Source organism: Labrus bergylta, chromosome 15 (genome assembly GCF_963930695.1).
Source record: "Labrus bergylta chromosome 15, fLabBer1.1, whole genome shotgun sequence".
In the NCBI taxonomy this organism is placed as follows: domain Eukaryota; kingdom Metazoa; phylum Chordata; class Actinopteri; order Labriformes; family Labridae; genus Labrus; species Labrus bergylta.
In genome coordinates, this window is record NC_089209.1 from 16,114,532 (window position 1) to 16,132,226 (window position 17,695).

A 17,695-nucleotide genomic window follows, 5' to 3' on the forward strand; every position below is an offset into this window, starting at 1 on the left:
CATTGCAAATGAGGTTTGAGAGAGAAAAAAAACATGTTACATAGAAAGCACGTGTTTTATAATTTCAAAATATGTATCTATATGTTAAACTCTTTATGTTAATAATTTTCTTTATATGTAGCGTGCACGCGTGATCTTATTGGGGTGTTAGACCTGTGTGTTACAGTGGGTGATGTATGTGTGTGTGTGTGTGTGTGTGTGTGTGTCAAGCTGTCTCCAAGTGTTTCCCAATTTCCGCTTGAAGAGCAGTAACACTGTATCTCAATAACTCTCACTCTCTTTCAGTTCTCTTGTCGCTAACACATCATTTCATACCCCGGCAATAAGACGCCAAACACTCGAGCCACAAGAAGTCATTCAGTTGCAAATAGGAACACAGCTCTCTGAGGGTTTACAGGAGGTGTTTGATGTGTTTTTAAATCCTCAATCTACAGCCTGCCTCCTTAGTGTTCTATAAATAAAAAGGTATCGAGAGATGCCTGCGAAGCAAACATTGAAACTGAAAGCGAAGGAATAGTCAAATTATAAAGAATGAATCAGACCACAGTTTAACGCACAAGGTTAAAAACCCTTAAAAAGAAAGCAGAGATGAGGTAACATAATTCATAACCCCTACACTTAAAAAAACATTACACACACATACAGTGTATACTTATTTGTAAATGTCACCTATGATGAAACTCAGCATCTTACATTGTAAAAATGCCATGACTAAGAATCTTACAGTAATACATCTTATGTAAGGATTTTACATTTTATGTCGCAGTAAACATATCAAATATACATTTAACTCTCAAAGCCTCACCACAGAAAAACATAAAGTATCATTGTTATACCACAGCTGAGCTGAAAACACTAGTAAAACAGTACCGTGGTTATTGTCAGCTTATGTTTATACATCCTCTCCTCATCACCCACATCATCATTACATCTGTAAGGGATTGTAAAAAGAATAAAAACATTGACGTAAAATGGGAGAGGCTGTGGAGTGTCCCTTTGGTGCCACAACACAATTTGACGAACAGAAATTATGATCATTTGTAGGAAATCTTTAAGAACTTGCATTACGAGCACAACAAAAAGGCTAAAAGCACTTGCACCAAGTCATTCGTTTTCAGAGATGACACTCAATTGACCACAAAATAAACGTTTAAAATGCAGCACATTAGTGACGTTTAACTTTATTGATCCCCTTGGAGAAATGTGCCTTCTGTGTTTGACCTTCCTTCTGTACTTTACCTGTTAGCAGCAGTGGATGGCCACAGTCTAGTCCAGGAAGTGAGTTCTAAAGCCAGCGGTTTGGTCAGAGTAACATAGAGAACTAGATTATCAGTAGATGATGGAGAAGGTGAACCTACTGTGCACAGGAAGAAAATACTAACTACTTTCAAACAGGAATCTTTGACCCTCTTGAAAGATCATTTGTACAACCCTACCCCTGTTCCAATTTGCACACAGTGGGTTAGTCCGTGCAACAGCAAATGCATCGGCGCACATCCAAAGTTAATTTGTCAACAAGGTATTTTATGAATATTTCATAAATCATATGGAGTCATCTTTTAGCGGGTCAGTTCATAAATAGGCACACACACACACACACAATGCTAAAACAGCAGCATCATTTCCACTCTGCTCTCACTGTCCCTTAAAACAAAGAAAAAACACCCATAAATGATCAAAGTGACACATTCAACCACATACATAACTTAAAGCAAATTCCAATGTAGATGCTTTGCAGACCAGCTTTACACCTAGACATGCCTCATTGTCTGCATGTTTGCAGCCTAAACACACACACAGAAAATTTACTTCATGCTCATTACACGCAAAAAATATCTACAGTATCAGCACGCATCACAAGTCCTACCTATTCATGCAGCCTCAGCTCAGGGAAAAAGTTTGCTTCACATCTTATGGCAGTTGGCATTCCTTATGATGACAACAGCAGTCATCATGAGGGGCAGTCGTCTCTCTACCGGAAGGTTGGGGGTGATCCCCAGCTCCTGCAGCCATATGTCCGAGGTGTCCCTAGGCAAAACACTTAACCCGAGCTGCTTTGTCAGAGGCATATGAATGGGATTAGTTACTTCTGATGGCCACATAGCAACCAATGCCATCAGTGTGTGAATGTGTAGGTGTGACATGTGGTGAAAAAGGGCTCTGAGTAGTCAGAAGACTAGAAAAGCGCTAGACATCTTTCTACAATTTCCCAGTTTGGGTTCAATAAAGTAAATCTATCTACAAGCTCAAGTCCATTTACCACATCCGTAGTTTCACTCAGTAGAAATAATAGATAATCAGCAAGTTAATAACTGAGGTCTGTTTAAGTGGCAGCGTAACTAAAGGGAAGTTAAATGTGGCAAAAACAAAGTTTGAAACTTTAAATAAACATAGAGAACACAAACACCTACATTGGTGGCTTCTATGATGTTAATGTTTGTTTACTAGAGCAGAACAAAGTCTTTCCGCTTACATTTAGCAATATAAGTCAGTCTCATCAAACCGATAAAATCCGAAAAGGTTCCTTTATCCACATTCTTAATGTTCTCTTAAGCTCTTCTGGCTCGGAGAAGTTAAAAATCCATAAGTTTCATCTGTTTCTGATTTTCTTTTTTAGAAATATACATCTAGAGGAGATTGTAGTGTTAAACACCCCCGACAAACATTTTATAAAGTCATAACAAGAGTTCTGAATCTTTGGACATTTCCATAGATGGTGAATAAGAGTCATTTAGACATTTATTCCAGATGTCTGGAATATTATAAAGCATATGATGAAGTTATGTAGATTCTCGTCAATCATTGATATTGAAGTCATTTAAATCTTACTGTCTACTTCTGCGCCTTTTAACAAGTATAATCCAATCCACCTCATGAATACCTTCTTGGGCATCATTTTTCCAAGCATTCAGTTTTTCTAATATTGAATCCTGAGTTTAAGTTGATCACATTTTTTGGTTGTTTTACTTTAAAAAAACCACAATACACAGTGTTCTGCTTCGTGAAGGTTTCGTTTCCCATCATTGCCTTTCAAAGTCTTTAGCTGTTACTTTCCCATCCGATTACAGCTCGCAGGCATGACGGAGCAGCACCAGGCTCAATGACATGCAGGCTGGGTTTCCATTATTCCCCAAGGCATAATGAGCCGATTTCCACTTGCTCGCACTGGAAGTTTTCATTATACAGACTAAAGTGCTCGTTTGCGAAATAGAGGCGCTCTTTACCGTAATTGTTCTGCTTGTGGCGTTAACACAATATGGCACAATAGCCCCTGTTTATATAAGTGTTTAGGTATGTTTACCTGTGATTGTCAAGGCTTTAACATCAGAGGTTTTTTTTACCTTGATTTTATGTGTGAACATGTTTGTGCTGAGGATAATTGTTGCTGTGAATGTGTATGACAAAGTGCTCGGTAAAGAGACTGAGACTTTTCACTTAAACATTTGTCTTTGCCTGCAGTTGGCATTCCTTCACTGAGTATTGCTGACTTTAACCTTCACACACACACACACACACACACACACACACACACACACACACACACACACACACACACACACACACACACACACACACACACACACATCTAAAGCGTACACAATTGTATTTAGATAGACAGAGCACGAATTTAGAGTTTATCATGCAGAAAAACGATTAGCTCTCTAAAATTTAGATTTATAACAAAAGCCAAGAGATCATTGTTAGATACTTTTACTTTCAGGTCATATAGTCAGATGGAGTCAGTGAATTGGAAAGAATATTTTCACCTTTATTAGGTATATAAATTTGTTTTTTTGATTCTGCCAGAAGGAACTTTTAGTTTTGCTGTCCTAAACAGTAAAGCAGAAAGTTTACCAGAGCACCTGCTTGGTTGAGATCATTTGAAAAGAGGAGATGAAAGCCTCCCCTTAATAGCATCGAGGTCATTTGATAAAACAGCACTTTACTCACTTAACACTGCCTTCAGCCTTTGCAGATTTTTTCAATTCATGGCCTTAACAGAGTTCAAACCGCCGGCCGCAGGGGTTGACCTTGGAAGACCACTGAGCCTGCTCCTTGTCGCTGAATTGACTGGAATAATGAGTGAGACTGAATGACTCCCCCCCCCCCCCCCCCCCCCCCCCCCCATGGAGAAGCACCACATGACTTCACTTTCCCCCTCTTTGTACAAATTGTGCACTTGTACAAATTGCACCCTTGTACCAAAATCATTAGCAGTCTATATTTTACTCATGGGAGCTGTGTGCAGTGGAGGAGCTGCAGAAAGGGCCCTATTAGACAAATAATGCACTCTAGATGCAATGTTGCAGTTGACTGTGAATATTTGAGAGTAAGTTGTCTCTAAATCTTTGATTAGATGCACTGGGTTGACTGTGCCGTATTATCAGGCTTGTATCTTTCTTGTGATCGGTCCCCTTCGTGGTGCATTATAACCCACAGTGCAGCCGAGTTTCTGGAGTCATTATTCCTTTCAGAATGGGCTCCTCTCCCTCTTGGTGTCCTCCTAATCATATGCACATACTGTTTACATCATTTGCAGAATTAGTGCTAATGAGGCCACTGACTGTATAGCTAAGTGTTAAACATGACATAAACCAAACTCATTAAGATTATTACTAGCTAAGTCTCCAGAGAAAGAAGGCATGTCTGTTTCTCTATAACCCCTCTGTTTTGTTAGCACACAGAGACACAGAGAGGGATGATGTTTGTAACACTAGTTTAGCCTGAGTAATTTAGTATCTCAGTCTGGCATTATTTGTCTTTGATAATGTTAACAGAAGTATATTATATTAAGACTCCAACCCTTTAACACCAAAACCTCACATAGAAGTTATTACTGTAACACTGTAATGTTACACTCTTGTGATGAGTATTTATCAAGACTATGCTTCATTACAACAGAAGGCTGCAAGACTGATGGGAAAATGGGAAGACTGGTTTTTGCAACACTAACCGTAGCATTCAAGTGAGAGCACTGTAGTTTAGCCAATTTGGCAGTTTGACGAATGAGGCCCAGGGATCTCTGGAAGCAGCAGACAGGTAATGGGTTGCGCAGAGGGCTGTGGCTTCAGTAGTTGCGTCAAGCACAAATCCCGGTGCATGAGGAGTTCGGGACAGCTATGGAGAAGGACTTTCAGTTGGCCTTAAGGATGTTCTGGCAAACGCTCAAATGACTCAGGAGTTTTCTCATCCAGTCTACATGTGTCCCTAGCATGCTGTCTTTTGCATTCCTTTTCAGAGAACTGCTGCGCTTGAAACCTCCAATAGCAGCTAGCATGTCTTTGAATATTCCAGTTTAAGATCTCAAATGAATACTCTGCGATGCATATTACCTTAATTATCACAATAGTGACAGTTTCAGTAAAATAATATGTCTCATCTGATTTAACATGGTGTATATAGCATATTCATAGTCCTCTAACCTTAATTTTACAGCGCTGTAATATTAAGATTTAGTAAATGACAGTAGCAAAACTGATTAGCTCAGAGCGTTGTTTCACATATTTAACCAGACAGCCTCAGAAAAGGGAAAATGGGATTTTTTGGATGGGTTCAGGCCTGTGACTGAAATATAATAACATGGGAAATTAAGAGTGAAAATAAATGAGAGAGCAAAGCGTGGTTGAAATGATTTGAGACTGAGGCGTAGACTTTATTTTATTTTTATACTTTTCCTCCTCAAGCAGCATCAGGGAGGAGGGGAGCTCGAGAGAAAAGAGCCTGTGGCAGCCGTAGAAATATCTAAGAGGGAGAGCTTGAGAGAGCTGGCTTCCTCCCAGCTGTGTAACATCACACACTACCTTGTGCTGTTATACTCAACATACAGTTTATACATCCTCTCCTTTGACGAAAGACTTGAACAGGATTTTTTTTTTTTTTTTTTAAGGCAGTGTTTGTGTTTTTAAAGAAAAGCAAGTAATTAGACAAGACAAAAAGAAGAGCTAGTTCTGTCTTTGCTTGATTTGAAACAGGATTGCGAGGAGTACTTATTAGGTAGAAGAAATGTAGGGATTCGCAAGAAGTGAAAGTGAAAGGATAAAGAATTTGAGGGATTCAAGTTCTGGGAGGCGAGAGGAAAGGATATTATCCACATAGCCAAAAGGACAAAGTATTGTAGATGAATAACACAGAGAGCGAGCGAGAGAGAGAGAGAATGCAAACAGTATTTCATCATGAAAGCCTGATTTCAATAAATCTCTTCAAACACAGGCCTGTCCATCACAGAGTCAGCACACTTTCTTCTCGCTCTCTGTGGTCTCCTTTTGCGTTTCATTCTTCCTCGTCAGGAAATTGAGTCTAAAATGACGACAGCATTAACAAAAACCATCCTGCTCTCCTTACCTCTCCTGTCTGCTGGCTTATTACCTCCCCCCTTTGACATCCAGTCTGTACCTTTTTACACCTTTAATATCCCCACTTTCTATTTCTTCTTCTCCTAACTCTGCTGCCTTTTTGAACTGTGAATCTGCTACAATGACATCCACTGAGGCCCCAACCAAAGACACACACGCGCACACACACACACACACACACACACACACACACACACACACACACACACACACACACACACACACACACACACACACACATAGTAGAGCAGGAAGAGACACAGTGACAGAAACACCTCTGTTTTCATGCTTCTACTTTTCCAGCAGTCATAATTACCTTATGCAAATAAGATCAACAAATAAACATCTCTTCCTGCTGGGCAACAGAAAATAAGACGCTGAAAACCAAATTCAGGAGCTGGTTTAATTAGAACAGAGTTGATGAGCGAGATACAACATCCACCTAGCGCTCCCTTCGCATCACACTCTCAATCATAACTGTGTATCCACAGTCGTGTTTCGTGATATGTCTGAATAACTGTATCAATTATGCTTCCTGGTATATTTGGCCATATTTTTTCACCTTCAAGGAAAGAAAGGTGCCCGTTGAGTCATCTGATTTAACTCCGTTGCAGCAGTCAATTTCTTAGTGGAAGGAAAATGATAGAGGTAGTGGCAGGGTAGTTTGTCTGCCCCTACTTTTATCCACAGATTTTTCTAAATTACAGCCATTTTTGAAAATAGCCTCATTAGGTCTTCACTGCAAAGCAGTGAAAGAGCTGTGAAGTTTTATACACCACACAGTGCAGGCTATTCCACGCTCAGTGTGTCACTGAGTTTAATGATGAGCCTTAAGGGCAGTTCACAATTGGTCAAACCAGGCTTCAACTGCGCAGTTCACCTCATTTTATTTCTCTACATTTGAAATCAAATTAGAGTAAAAGATGAAAAATATATTATATAAGAGTCTGCCAAATTAGATCCAGTGGTTCTCTTTGTTGGAGTTTAATAAAAGACATAAAAGTTTCATTTCTTTTTGCAAGTTTGAGTGCTTTTCTATGCATTTTTATTTCTTTATATATAATAAGAAAGATTATAAATATCCCTTAAGGTTTTTTTTCCCTTTGGTTATGGTTAAAGAGTAAAAAGAAAATACAGCAAAATAGTTAAATTATAATTTACAAGCTGTGTTGGGAGTGAGTTACAAATAGGTAGAATCTACATATTGTATCTTTAAGTGATGAGCATAATGAGTTTTGAGTTTCTTTATAACTATAGTGAGTTTCTTTAAATTTGGTTGTAACACTTGAACTCCTGGATAACCCAATTTTCAATTTACTTTTCAAAGGTTAAGGTCACTGAAACATCACATCTTTCAAATTCTCATAAACACAGTTTCTATGAAACACCTTCAGGGGATTTTATTTGATCTTAGTTTTGTTGTTCTTAGTTTGGTTAAACCTTCTCATTGTACAAGGTAACCTGTGAATCATGGTCCTTAATCTTCCCTTTGTCTACATCTACATGATATACCTGTGTGTTTTACTGAAAGAGTGTTGACAATTACTGCTGTGGGGCTTCTAGTATCAAGTCCCTCCTGTACAGGATTATCGTCCTCTCCCAATTAATATAGGGCTTCTGAGGCCATTGTTTAGTTTGTAGGGTATTTTTTACAAGTATTTCAATACAAATATCATCCCGACTTAGAGTCTCAATGTCATTCTGTGGAAAACACGTAGGGGAATGTAAACTTGATGAGTCGGCAGAACCATACAACCTCAATACGTTTTTTAGTGTTGTTATTTACACTTTTCCATACCTACACCATAATGTTTTTTCTATTTATTGGAAAAAGATGCGTATGTACGTAAGTGTGTATGTATTATTGAAGAATTCTGTATTAAATCGTAACTGCGATCAGGCAAACACTCATTTCAAAATGCAACGTTTAATATCCAGTCTAGCAGGCAGGAAGGTTTAGTCAGTGGAGGTTTTCAGTCACCTTAGGTAAATGGGCATCTGCACGTCCAGGTTCATAGCACATTGTCCTGTGTACACTCTGAGGCTTTACCAGCATGAATGAAGCAGCTGGTTGTGTCTAATAAAAGTATTATTCCCCTTTCCTTAGGCTGATCCCAAAGAGCTGATCCGATCGGTCACACAGCATGTGACTGCTTATTCCGATTGGCCGGAGGAGCTTCAGAAGCTGATCGGCCAGCTGCAGGTGTACAATGAGCGTCTGACAGACTTCACCCAGGCTCAGGTGTTACAGGGGTTGGGTCGCGGCGTGGACGTCCAGCGCTTCAGCTCTGACGCTGACTACAAGAAGGAGACCATCCTCGGCCTAACAGAGTATGTGTTGTCAGACACTACGGTTATTAGAAAAACTTGTACAAAGCTTTCGGTTGTAATGTCATTGCAAAGCTGTGAATTACTTGATCTGCATTTTTTTTTCTCCAATCCATTCCATTGATGAATAGGAGTGTGAGTTATGTCTCTGCTTGCTTCGATGTGATGAAGTCTGATCATAACTTCCTTCCTGTCTGCCTGTGTGTCTCTTTGTGTTCAGGACCCTGGATGATGGAGTGTACAAGATCGCTTTGTCTCTGGCTAAACGCTACAGTATTCCTCTGTGGGAGGTCTACATGACTCACCTCGAGTTCCTCTTCACAGATAGCGGGTATGTGCGCGCACACGCACACACACAAACACGTGTAACACTATCACATAACCTCTCCCTTGGCATCTTCAACTCATACCCCTCTGTGTTTCTTGGTTCCCATCACTTTTGACATTTTGTCTGTTGGAAATAGTTCTTCGTCACAGTGCAACATCAGAAATGCTCCTTTTATCAGCATTTGTTGATAAAGACACTATATGCTTATATTTTAGTTTTTCTATGTGCACATCTCTTGTCATGTGTTTTGAATTTCTGAAATATTTAGAAAATTAAAGTTGAACCAACCTCTGAATAATGAAATAAAAACACATTAAACAATGTGTATGTGTTTTAGTGGTAGAGAGGATCTGTGTGTGTGTGTGTGTGTGTGTGTGTGTGTGTGTGTGTGTGTGTGTGTGTGTGTGTGTGTGTGTGTGTGTGTGTGTGTGTGTGTGTGTGTGTGTGTGTGTGTGTGTGTGTGTGTGTGTGTGTGTGTGTGTGTGTGTGTGTGTGTGTGTGTGTGTGTGTGTGTGTCAGACTCCATTTTCATAATTTATTTGCTCTCCGACTTCATAGCTGTGGCTCTGACTAGCTCTGCACCTTTACTTGTTTTAATAGAATGCTTTTTCAGCAGAGTTTTAGATGTGTGCGGGTGTGTGTGTGTGTGTGTGTGTGTGTGTGTGTGTGTGTGTGTGTGTGTGTGTGTGTGTGTGTGTGTGTGTGTGTGTGTGTGTGTGTGTGTGTGTGTGTGTGTTCGCGTGCACAAGTGTGCACAAGTGTGCATGTGTGATAAATATCTCCCCAGTCGCATTCTGATATAAGGAAATGGTTTATGGCCTCCATTTAACGATAAATTACAACCTGTACCTTCTTCAAACCGACCACTGCTGCTGGAGTGTGTGGGGTTTCCACCTGAATCTGAAGATCATGACAAATGTGTGAAGAATATTTATCCTATAATCTTGAATAGAAGAACCGCTATATGGGTATTGATTTAACGGATGGATGTATGGATTCAGGGACTGATCTAAATAGAGCAGACCGAGGAGAACTTAAAGGAAAAGATGCACACAAAGACAAATCACGACTGTGAGATGGAATCTGAAGTTTTATTGATCCTTGTAAGGAAATACATTCATTTAATTTTTCTCATACTAACTGTTTAGCAGCAGCAGCAGAAGCAGCTTGGCCACAAGGTTGTGCCCTGAGATCAAGTTCAGTCCTGAGGCCAGTGCTGAGATAAGAGGTACCACTTTGTCCACAAGGGGCGCCAAAATCAACACGAACCAAAATTCCTCACAGTAGCTTTAACTTAGCAATGATTTCATTTAAATTAGGAAAGATAAAAGAGCAACATGTCACTAGAAATGAAAAAAGAAAAACATTCATATTGCACAAAGAGAAAAACAACTACATTAACGCCACCACTAATTGATAGTTGTTTTTGTTTATGAATTTGGGTGTTTGGTCTTTTTGTTTGCAGCATTGTGAAGAAAATACTTTCAACAATTTGTATGAAATTTGGTGTAAGGGTGCAGCATGGACCAAGGAAGAGCCCACTACAAATTTTGGACAGGGTCTAATTCTGACATATGAAACATATCAACATATGTACATGGAAGACATGGTCAGAGGGTGACAAATATAAAAAAATGTATGGGTATATATCAGGTCAAATGATTACAAAGAGTTGTCTTTAAGTGTTACTAACAACTGCGTGTGGAGGAAAGTTGTTAAGTGGAGAAACGGCCACAAATTCTGTTACTGAGAGGGGATGGAGGGTTGATGGAGGGACTGAACAGATAGATGGAGGAAGACGAGATGGATGATAGAGGCAGAGTGTCCCTGAGACGGTCCTATTATCACAGAGTGAACGCTTTAGAGGAATCAATGCACTGCTAAACACCACCGTCGTCAGCTGTTCTCTCTGTGCGTATAGCGCGTACATCTTTGTAGATGTACTCTGCCTGTCTTTAGGGACATGAATTTCAGCCGCTTAAATTGACTATTTAATGACAGGCTATTAAAGCATTTCAATGACTTGTCAATCAACAGAGAGGGTGTTGACATTCTACCCCTGAAATCACCTGCAATTCTCTAACTTGCCCTAGCTTTTCCTCTCCCCTTTGTCTAAGCTTTGGTTTGATTTTGAAATACTTTGTGTGAAGCTTGTCTGAATTTTTGCGAAAAGTTTTTTCACAATTAGTCAGTCTTAATGAATTCAGGTAGAATAAACAACGTTGGGATTACTTGAGGCAGGGCACAAATAAACTGTGTTCTGCACCAGTTGACAGTCAGCTGATCCAAACAAAACATCACGCTTGACGTTTTAAATAACTCACCTCCAAGCTCTTTATTTAAGAACGTACCTGCCGCCAGCAGCTGCTTTTTTTTTTTTTTTTTTGACAGATCAGTCTTTGCCTCGTCTTCTGTGACACCTTCCCCTCTTACTCATCTTCCAGACGTGTTCTGCTTTGAGCCTAATGAGGAATCCTCAGAGACACAGAGGACACCTTTGAATTCGGTAGCGCTTCTGTCTGTTTGTACATCTGTCGAACTCCTCTAGCAAGTACAAGTTCAAATTAAATCGTGTATTGGCGTCCCTGCCAGCTGAGGCTTTTCAGCCCCTGGTTGAGAATGTCCCCCATCAAATCAAAGCAAGAAGATTCATATACACAGTTTCTTAGAGCCATTGTTCTGCACTGAACTCTACAGCACAAAACCCTTTCTACAACCGCCTACAAAACAGAAACTCAACAAATTAGCAGCATTGATTTAAAAAAAAACAAAAATACAATCCAGCTTGCTAATATATTCAAATGACAATGATGTGCTGAGTAATCATCCCTTCTCCGCCTAAGCCCCCCAAGAGGTTATTTCCGACCGTCAGATTTCCACAGCAATTAAATGTGCCTCTGAATTAAAGAATATTAGGAGTCTATTTTTGTCAAGAGAAGACACAACAAACAGAATATGGTAAAATGGGGAAGGAGGGAGAGATAAGAGAGGATAGAATTAGGATTACGCCACCGGATTAAATCGCTTCCTCGCTCTGGCTTTTGAAGCAAAAAAAAAAAGAAGAGATTGTAATGAGTGTCTCCTGATATCACAGCTAAATGAAGACAACATGGCTGGAGTGGGAAACTGTGTTCATGTGCAAAGGAGACAACTCAGAGCAAAGCATGCGTGCAGAAGACTCATTATGAAACATTGGGCAAGAGAGATGTTAAAAGCTGAAGAGAGGAGAGAGGAGACGGAGGGCAGTAAACACCTTTTGTCACTAGATGAAGAGGAAAAGACGACAACATGGCTTTTGAAGAACTAAAGTGACTCACTCAAGCTAAAGCACAGCCTGACATGAGTACTTGGCAATTTCTGCCACTGACTGCTGCTGACTTTAATTCTAGCTGTGTACACGGTGCCAGGAAAAAGTCTTAAACACCAAACATCAAGCAGCCCTACCTGGACAAGAAGTTGTTCCTCTCACCATTGTTCTCTTGCCTTTAATCACTTCGGAGCTAATGTGTTTAAATAATGAAACATAAGAGTGTGATCTGGGGTTTCGGGCGGCCAAAGAGAGTGTGCACTTAAGGAAAGAGACGAAAAGAAAAGTGACTCTTAGAATGAGTTATTGCATTTGAGTCCAATATAAGAGCCTCCCTGTTGTGGAGATGATTAGAGTGTTATTTGCATTATTGAGTTAATTGTCTGTTTCCTCCACTCTGTTGATGTTGTGTCTTATTTTTTATTATTTTATTTTTCTTATCAGTGAAAGCCTCCCAGCTAGCTCTGACGTGGCAACCCAGAGGAAAACATCGTCCTCTTTGATGTTGTCCCGTTCTAACAGATAAACAGACTCGCACTCACGCAAACACACACTCCCAGAACGCCGCAGATTGCTCGGAGCCCCTCGGTGACAACCAGCAGCCAGCTTTTCCTTTGTCTTCACCTTTCCCAGTCCTTGTATCGTTCCTTGTTTAACCTTTGTTTTGCTGCTCTCTGAGGTTTTTCCTTCCCCGCTTCAGCTCTCTCTGCTCTTTGTATTCTTTTCACTTGTCCTAGACCACCTGCTGTTTGTTGACTTTATGTTCGGTGGTAAAACATGTTTTTTTTTTGTTTTTTTTTTAAAGCAAAGCTGAGCACAAGTCATGTGCAACTTGAACAAATTGCTGAATAGGCTTCCACACTGACTTTTTTTTCCACAGTAAGCCTTTCTTTTCCTATCCATCTTTCTTACCCCTTGTCCCCGTTTAGCCTTTTTTCCATCTAAGACATGGCTAAGTTGTTAAATATATTCTTGGTATTAATCTAAAGAATCCTCATCTTTTTTTTTTTCTTTTTTTTTTCGGAGGGACTGTGTCTTTGGTGATAAGCTCGCTATGCTGCTTTTGCAAAGTGTTTTTCAAGTACCTCTTTGCAAACCACACTGTCTCGAGAGCCAGTAGTCTTCCTCCTTTGATTTGTTTGTTGATGAAATTTGGAATTTTCTCAATATTGCTGTTATCTTTTTTTGCGGGCATGGTGGCTACTGCTGCTTTTGGGATCTACTTACATCTTAATTTGATTCTTTTAAAATGCTCCCGATGCTAGAAATGTACTGTAAAGTGTTCCACACCAACTGCACCGATGGATCTTTTCCATAGAGAGGAAATATCTTGCATAGCAGTAAGAGCATTGAAATTGGGGATTTGAGGATTATAGTTGTGTGTTAATATGGTTATAAACACTTTATACATTCTTATGTTGGGATATGTAGTTATAAAGAAAGTGTAGTTAATAAAACTAATCATTTAATTTTCTTCTCGTTTGTTTCTTCCTAGTCTTTCCACCAAGGATATTGAGTCCCGAAGCGACTCCCTCAGCCTGTTTGACACCTTGAAGTGCAACCCTCAGGCTTTTTACAGCCACATGACTAAATACGTTCTACCCACCGTCGAGGGAAGTGACCAGAGCCGTCTGCTCTACTACTACACCTTACTAGACGCGGCAGGCTGTGAGCCGTACGCCACCACCATCATCAAGCCAGACTCCCATGTCAAACTACTCAAGAAGCTTAAAGCTGTTGCCAATGGTAAGGACGTTTTTTTAACGTTTTTTTTTCTATTATAAGCTGTTTTTACTTCAAAGTCTTTAGATAATTTCAGAAAGGCTGCCCGTGAAATCTTCTTGACTTTTTTGTTCACACATGCACCTCTGAGACATATAAAGTAAAACAAGGAAGCAGCGGACAAAGCAACAGAGTCCGACGCTATGGTGAACTTTTTTTTGCCTTTATCCTTAAGTGTATCCTGGATGTGTGTGGTGTGACACATTTAGTGTATCGAGTAAACAGCAGAGAAGAACACACTGGCAATAAGAAAACATAATGAAACCGTTTCATTGTGTGCGTGGAGATTGCACCAGACATACTGCCTATGGTCATACATCGGTTGTAGGATATACATGTCATCATCCACTTGCACTCACTCATGGTGAATTTTTCTAATTGTTTCCTGCTGCGTTCTCACATCGCCCCATTCTTACCTCACAAGGAAATCTTACTTAAGGGGCTGGCAGGAAATATTCCAGGTAAAGTCTGATTGCAAAATGTGTCTGTTTGAGTTCATACATACAGCTCACCCAGAACATTACAAGAAGTTTTCAGAATGATAATAAATCTGTTATTCAGATTTAACCACCTGGTCAAATGGAGGGTGTGTGCTTGTTCATTTTGATCAAAATACAGACATTGCTGATTAAAAAACATGTCTAACTACAATCAGGTGATCAGATATATCATTTGGTTTGCTACTCTTCTTCTAAAGTCTTAATGATGTTTCATCTTAATAATGAAACTTTTCCTATTTATATAAAATGCACACATTTCTTGTGCAGTATTTTATAAAAGATGTTTAGTTAAAGACAAAGAACATAAGTTATTCATGTGCAGCAATGTTCCTGTTTAAAAAAATAAATCTTTCACTTAATTAACAGTGATTCATTATTTTGGGTTCTTTCAAGATGCAAAAAAAGATTTTTAAAAAGCCTTGAATCCAAAGGGTTAACGCACCTCTCTTATTCATGGAAAATACGCCCTAAGCCTTTCGTGTCCAGAAATAAAGTTCAGTGTTTAAAGAGTTGAACATAATCCCTTTTGACAAGATGACTCACATACAGATGTTGACATTCATCCTTGCCGCTAGATATCTTAAAGTCACTGTCATGTAGAAAAAGTACAACAGCTGAATGCCCAAATTTGTGAAGCATTTTTGGCCCGAGAACAAGCTGGGAAATCTTTTTTTTTTTTTTTTTTTTTTGTTTGTTTTTAAGCGACTTTGAAAATGACCTTAAACTTATCTGTACTCTACTTGTACCCATAGTGTCTCTCTCTCTCTCTCGCTCTCTCTCTCTCTCTCCCCCCACCAGCGCTCATATTTTGTTCAAAAATTGTTAAGAAACTGGATTTTAAACAACCACATCTGTTCCCATTTTCCTGTAAACAACCATTTAGGCAATTGCCCTATGCATTAGTTGTCAGTCTACCTAACTCACAAAGCACCTGAAACACTTGCAGCATCACAGCAAGATGCCGTTTCCTCTTAAATTTCCATGGCAGCACCCTCTCCAAGGACGTCATGTCGAGCTTGTAGCGTGTCACCGGTTCAGCGATCCGGGTAGAGTGCTCAAACTTGCTTGTGTACGGGCCGAGGGGTGGTGTCACTTCTCGGTGAAGTTCAGTAAAGGTCAGCCAGGTGTCAGCTGTGTTTTCACGCCTCACTTCCCTCCCTCTGCTCCTGATAACACCACAGCTTTTACCGGTGACACATGTCTCTGTTTAACACAGGCACACACACACGGACCCAAATCACATACGCACACCCTTGAGTCATCCACATCAAGACTTAAATGCTTTTCTGCATAATTTAACGAAACTGCCCTGAACTTTTAGCTCATGCTGTTCCTGCCACATTTTAGTTTCACTTACGAACTCTGACTGTATCAAATCATTTCATAGGAAAATGACGGCTAAGCCCACCTACATATAACTGTTGCTAAAGTTTGCAATACATTGCATCACATTTCTCAGCATATCGCAAAATGTTTAAAATTGCAATAATATCGTATCATGACTAAAGTATCATGATGATATCGTATCGTGGGGCCTCTGGTGATTTCCACCACTACACTATCTGCCTTATTTTAATTTTACTGCAGTGTGAACTCTTCCAGATCTAACAAAAGCAGAGATAGCATTCAGGAGCCACACGTTTGGGAGTTACTATAGTGGAGTGGTTTTTCAAATGTTCTAGCCTCAGGCCCCATCACCACTGCCTTAATGAGAAATTGTGACCCAAATTTCTTTATTTAGATTTATTTAATGACAACAAAGGGCAGTTTGGACCTCAGACAAGACAAAAAAAAAAAAGCAAAGAGACAGAACCTACCAAATCATAAACTTTTATGCAAGCTTTTTTTTCCAGGCACACACTGCAGCACTGAAAGGTGCACCACATCCCAATTTTAGGTCCCTACCCACCAGTTGAGAACCACTGCTAGTGTTAGTCATAAACAACATTTTCAAAGAAATTACATGAGACCCTGTAAACTAAAGTCCCAGACGGGTGATGTAAAGCTTGTTTTCCAGAGCAAGAAGTAGACTTGTTAGCAAGACATGCTCGTGGTTTAAGTTAACCTAAGACATCATACAAAGCCAATGCACACCTGGAGTGCCTGGAGGTTCTTTCATTTTAGCAAATATAACACCTTTATATAACGGACATCCAAAGCTGGAAGAAACTTAGAGACTATCTTCATCAGTAGTCTGACAAACATCAACTTAGAAATGTTCATCACAGCCTTCTCTTCTCTGTTGTATGTGGTCATGTACACAGCCATATATGTCGACATATGCCTTTTAACTTTGAGAAATGTACATTTGGCTATGTCGCCGATTAAAACGGAGACATTTCACACCACAGACATTGACTTGTAAAAGCAAGCAAATCACAGGTAAGTGTTGATGACATTAAAGATGATTCCTTTCCAATAGTGCCCCAGTGAGCCCGTGAGCATGCAGAACACCATCAGAACCTGCTGCTGGATAAAGGGTCTGTAGCACATGAACGATGAAAACTAAACCATGGAAAAGGACAAGCAAAACAGGGAATGCCCCCAAAAAGTCAGTTGCTCTTAATTAAGTCTGTTTAGTCTGTAATGCCCAGCTTTGATTGGACGATTGCTTTTAACATCCCTGTTGTCTTTAAAACTGCTATAGACATGAACACTCACACAAATATTCATATAAATATGATTTACATAAAGGGATTATTACTCATGAATAAGCACACATTGACTTTGTGGCTTGCATTCTAACACTGTGTGTGTCTCTCCTTCACACACACGTTCACAAACACTCTTAAACTTCACCCACACATGGACACTCTTGTAGCAGAATTGACACGCAGGCTGTTGCAGCGTCTCAAGAGCCAACAACTTTCTACAAGCACACTCTCAAACTCTAAGACAAACATTCTCGCTCAAAATGGCTCATTTACAGTCATCAACATACACACACACACACACACACACACACACACACACACGCACTCATAGACCCATCATTTTTTGAGTCATTCAGATAGCATAGAGGCAGGTGGTGTGTGTCCAATATCCATCACAATTTCAGACACAATACCAGGTGACTGTCTGAGTGGGCTCTCCTGAG

General features: G+C 39.9%; 1 protein-coding gene across 1 annotated transcript in view; it reads left to right on the forward strand.

Moving 5' to 3' along the window:
* nbas (NBAS subunit of NRZ tethering complex) overlaps nucleotides 1-17,695 on the forward strand; it is a 157,896-nt gene that overhangs the window by 85,266 nt on the left and 54,935 nt on the right. Inside the window, exons 42-44 of the mRNA XM_020642042.3 lie at nucleotides 8,461-8,684; nucleotides 8,902-9,012; nucleotides 13,812-14,062. Coding sequence (XP_020497698.2) covers nucleotides 8,461-8,684; nucleotides 8,902-9,012; nucleotides 13,812-14,062 — 586 coding nt within the window. The remainder of the gene's footprint in view (nucleotides 1-8,460; nucleotides 8,685-8,901; nucleotides 9,013-13,811; nucleotides 14,063-17,695) is intronic.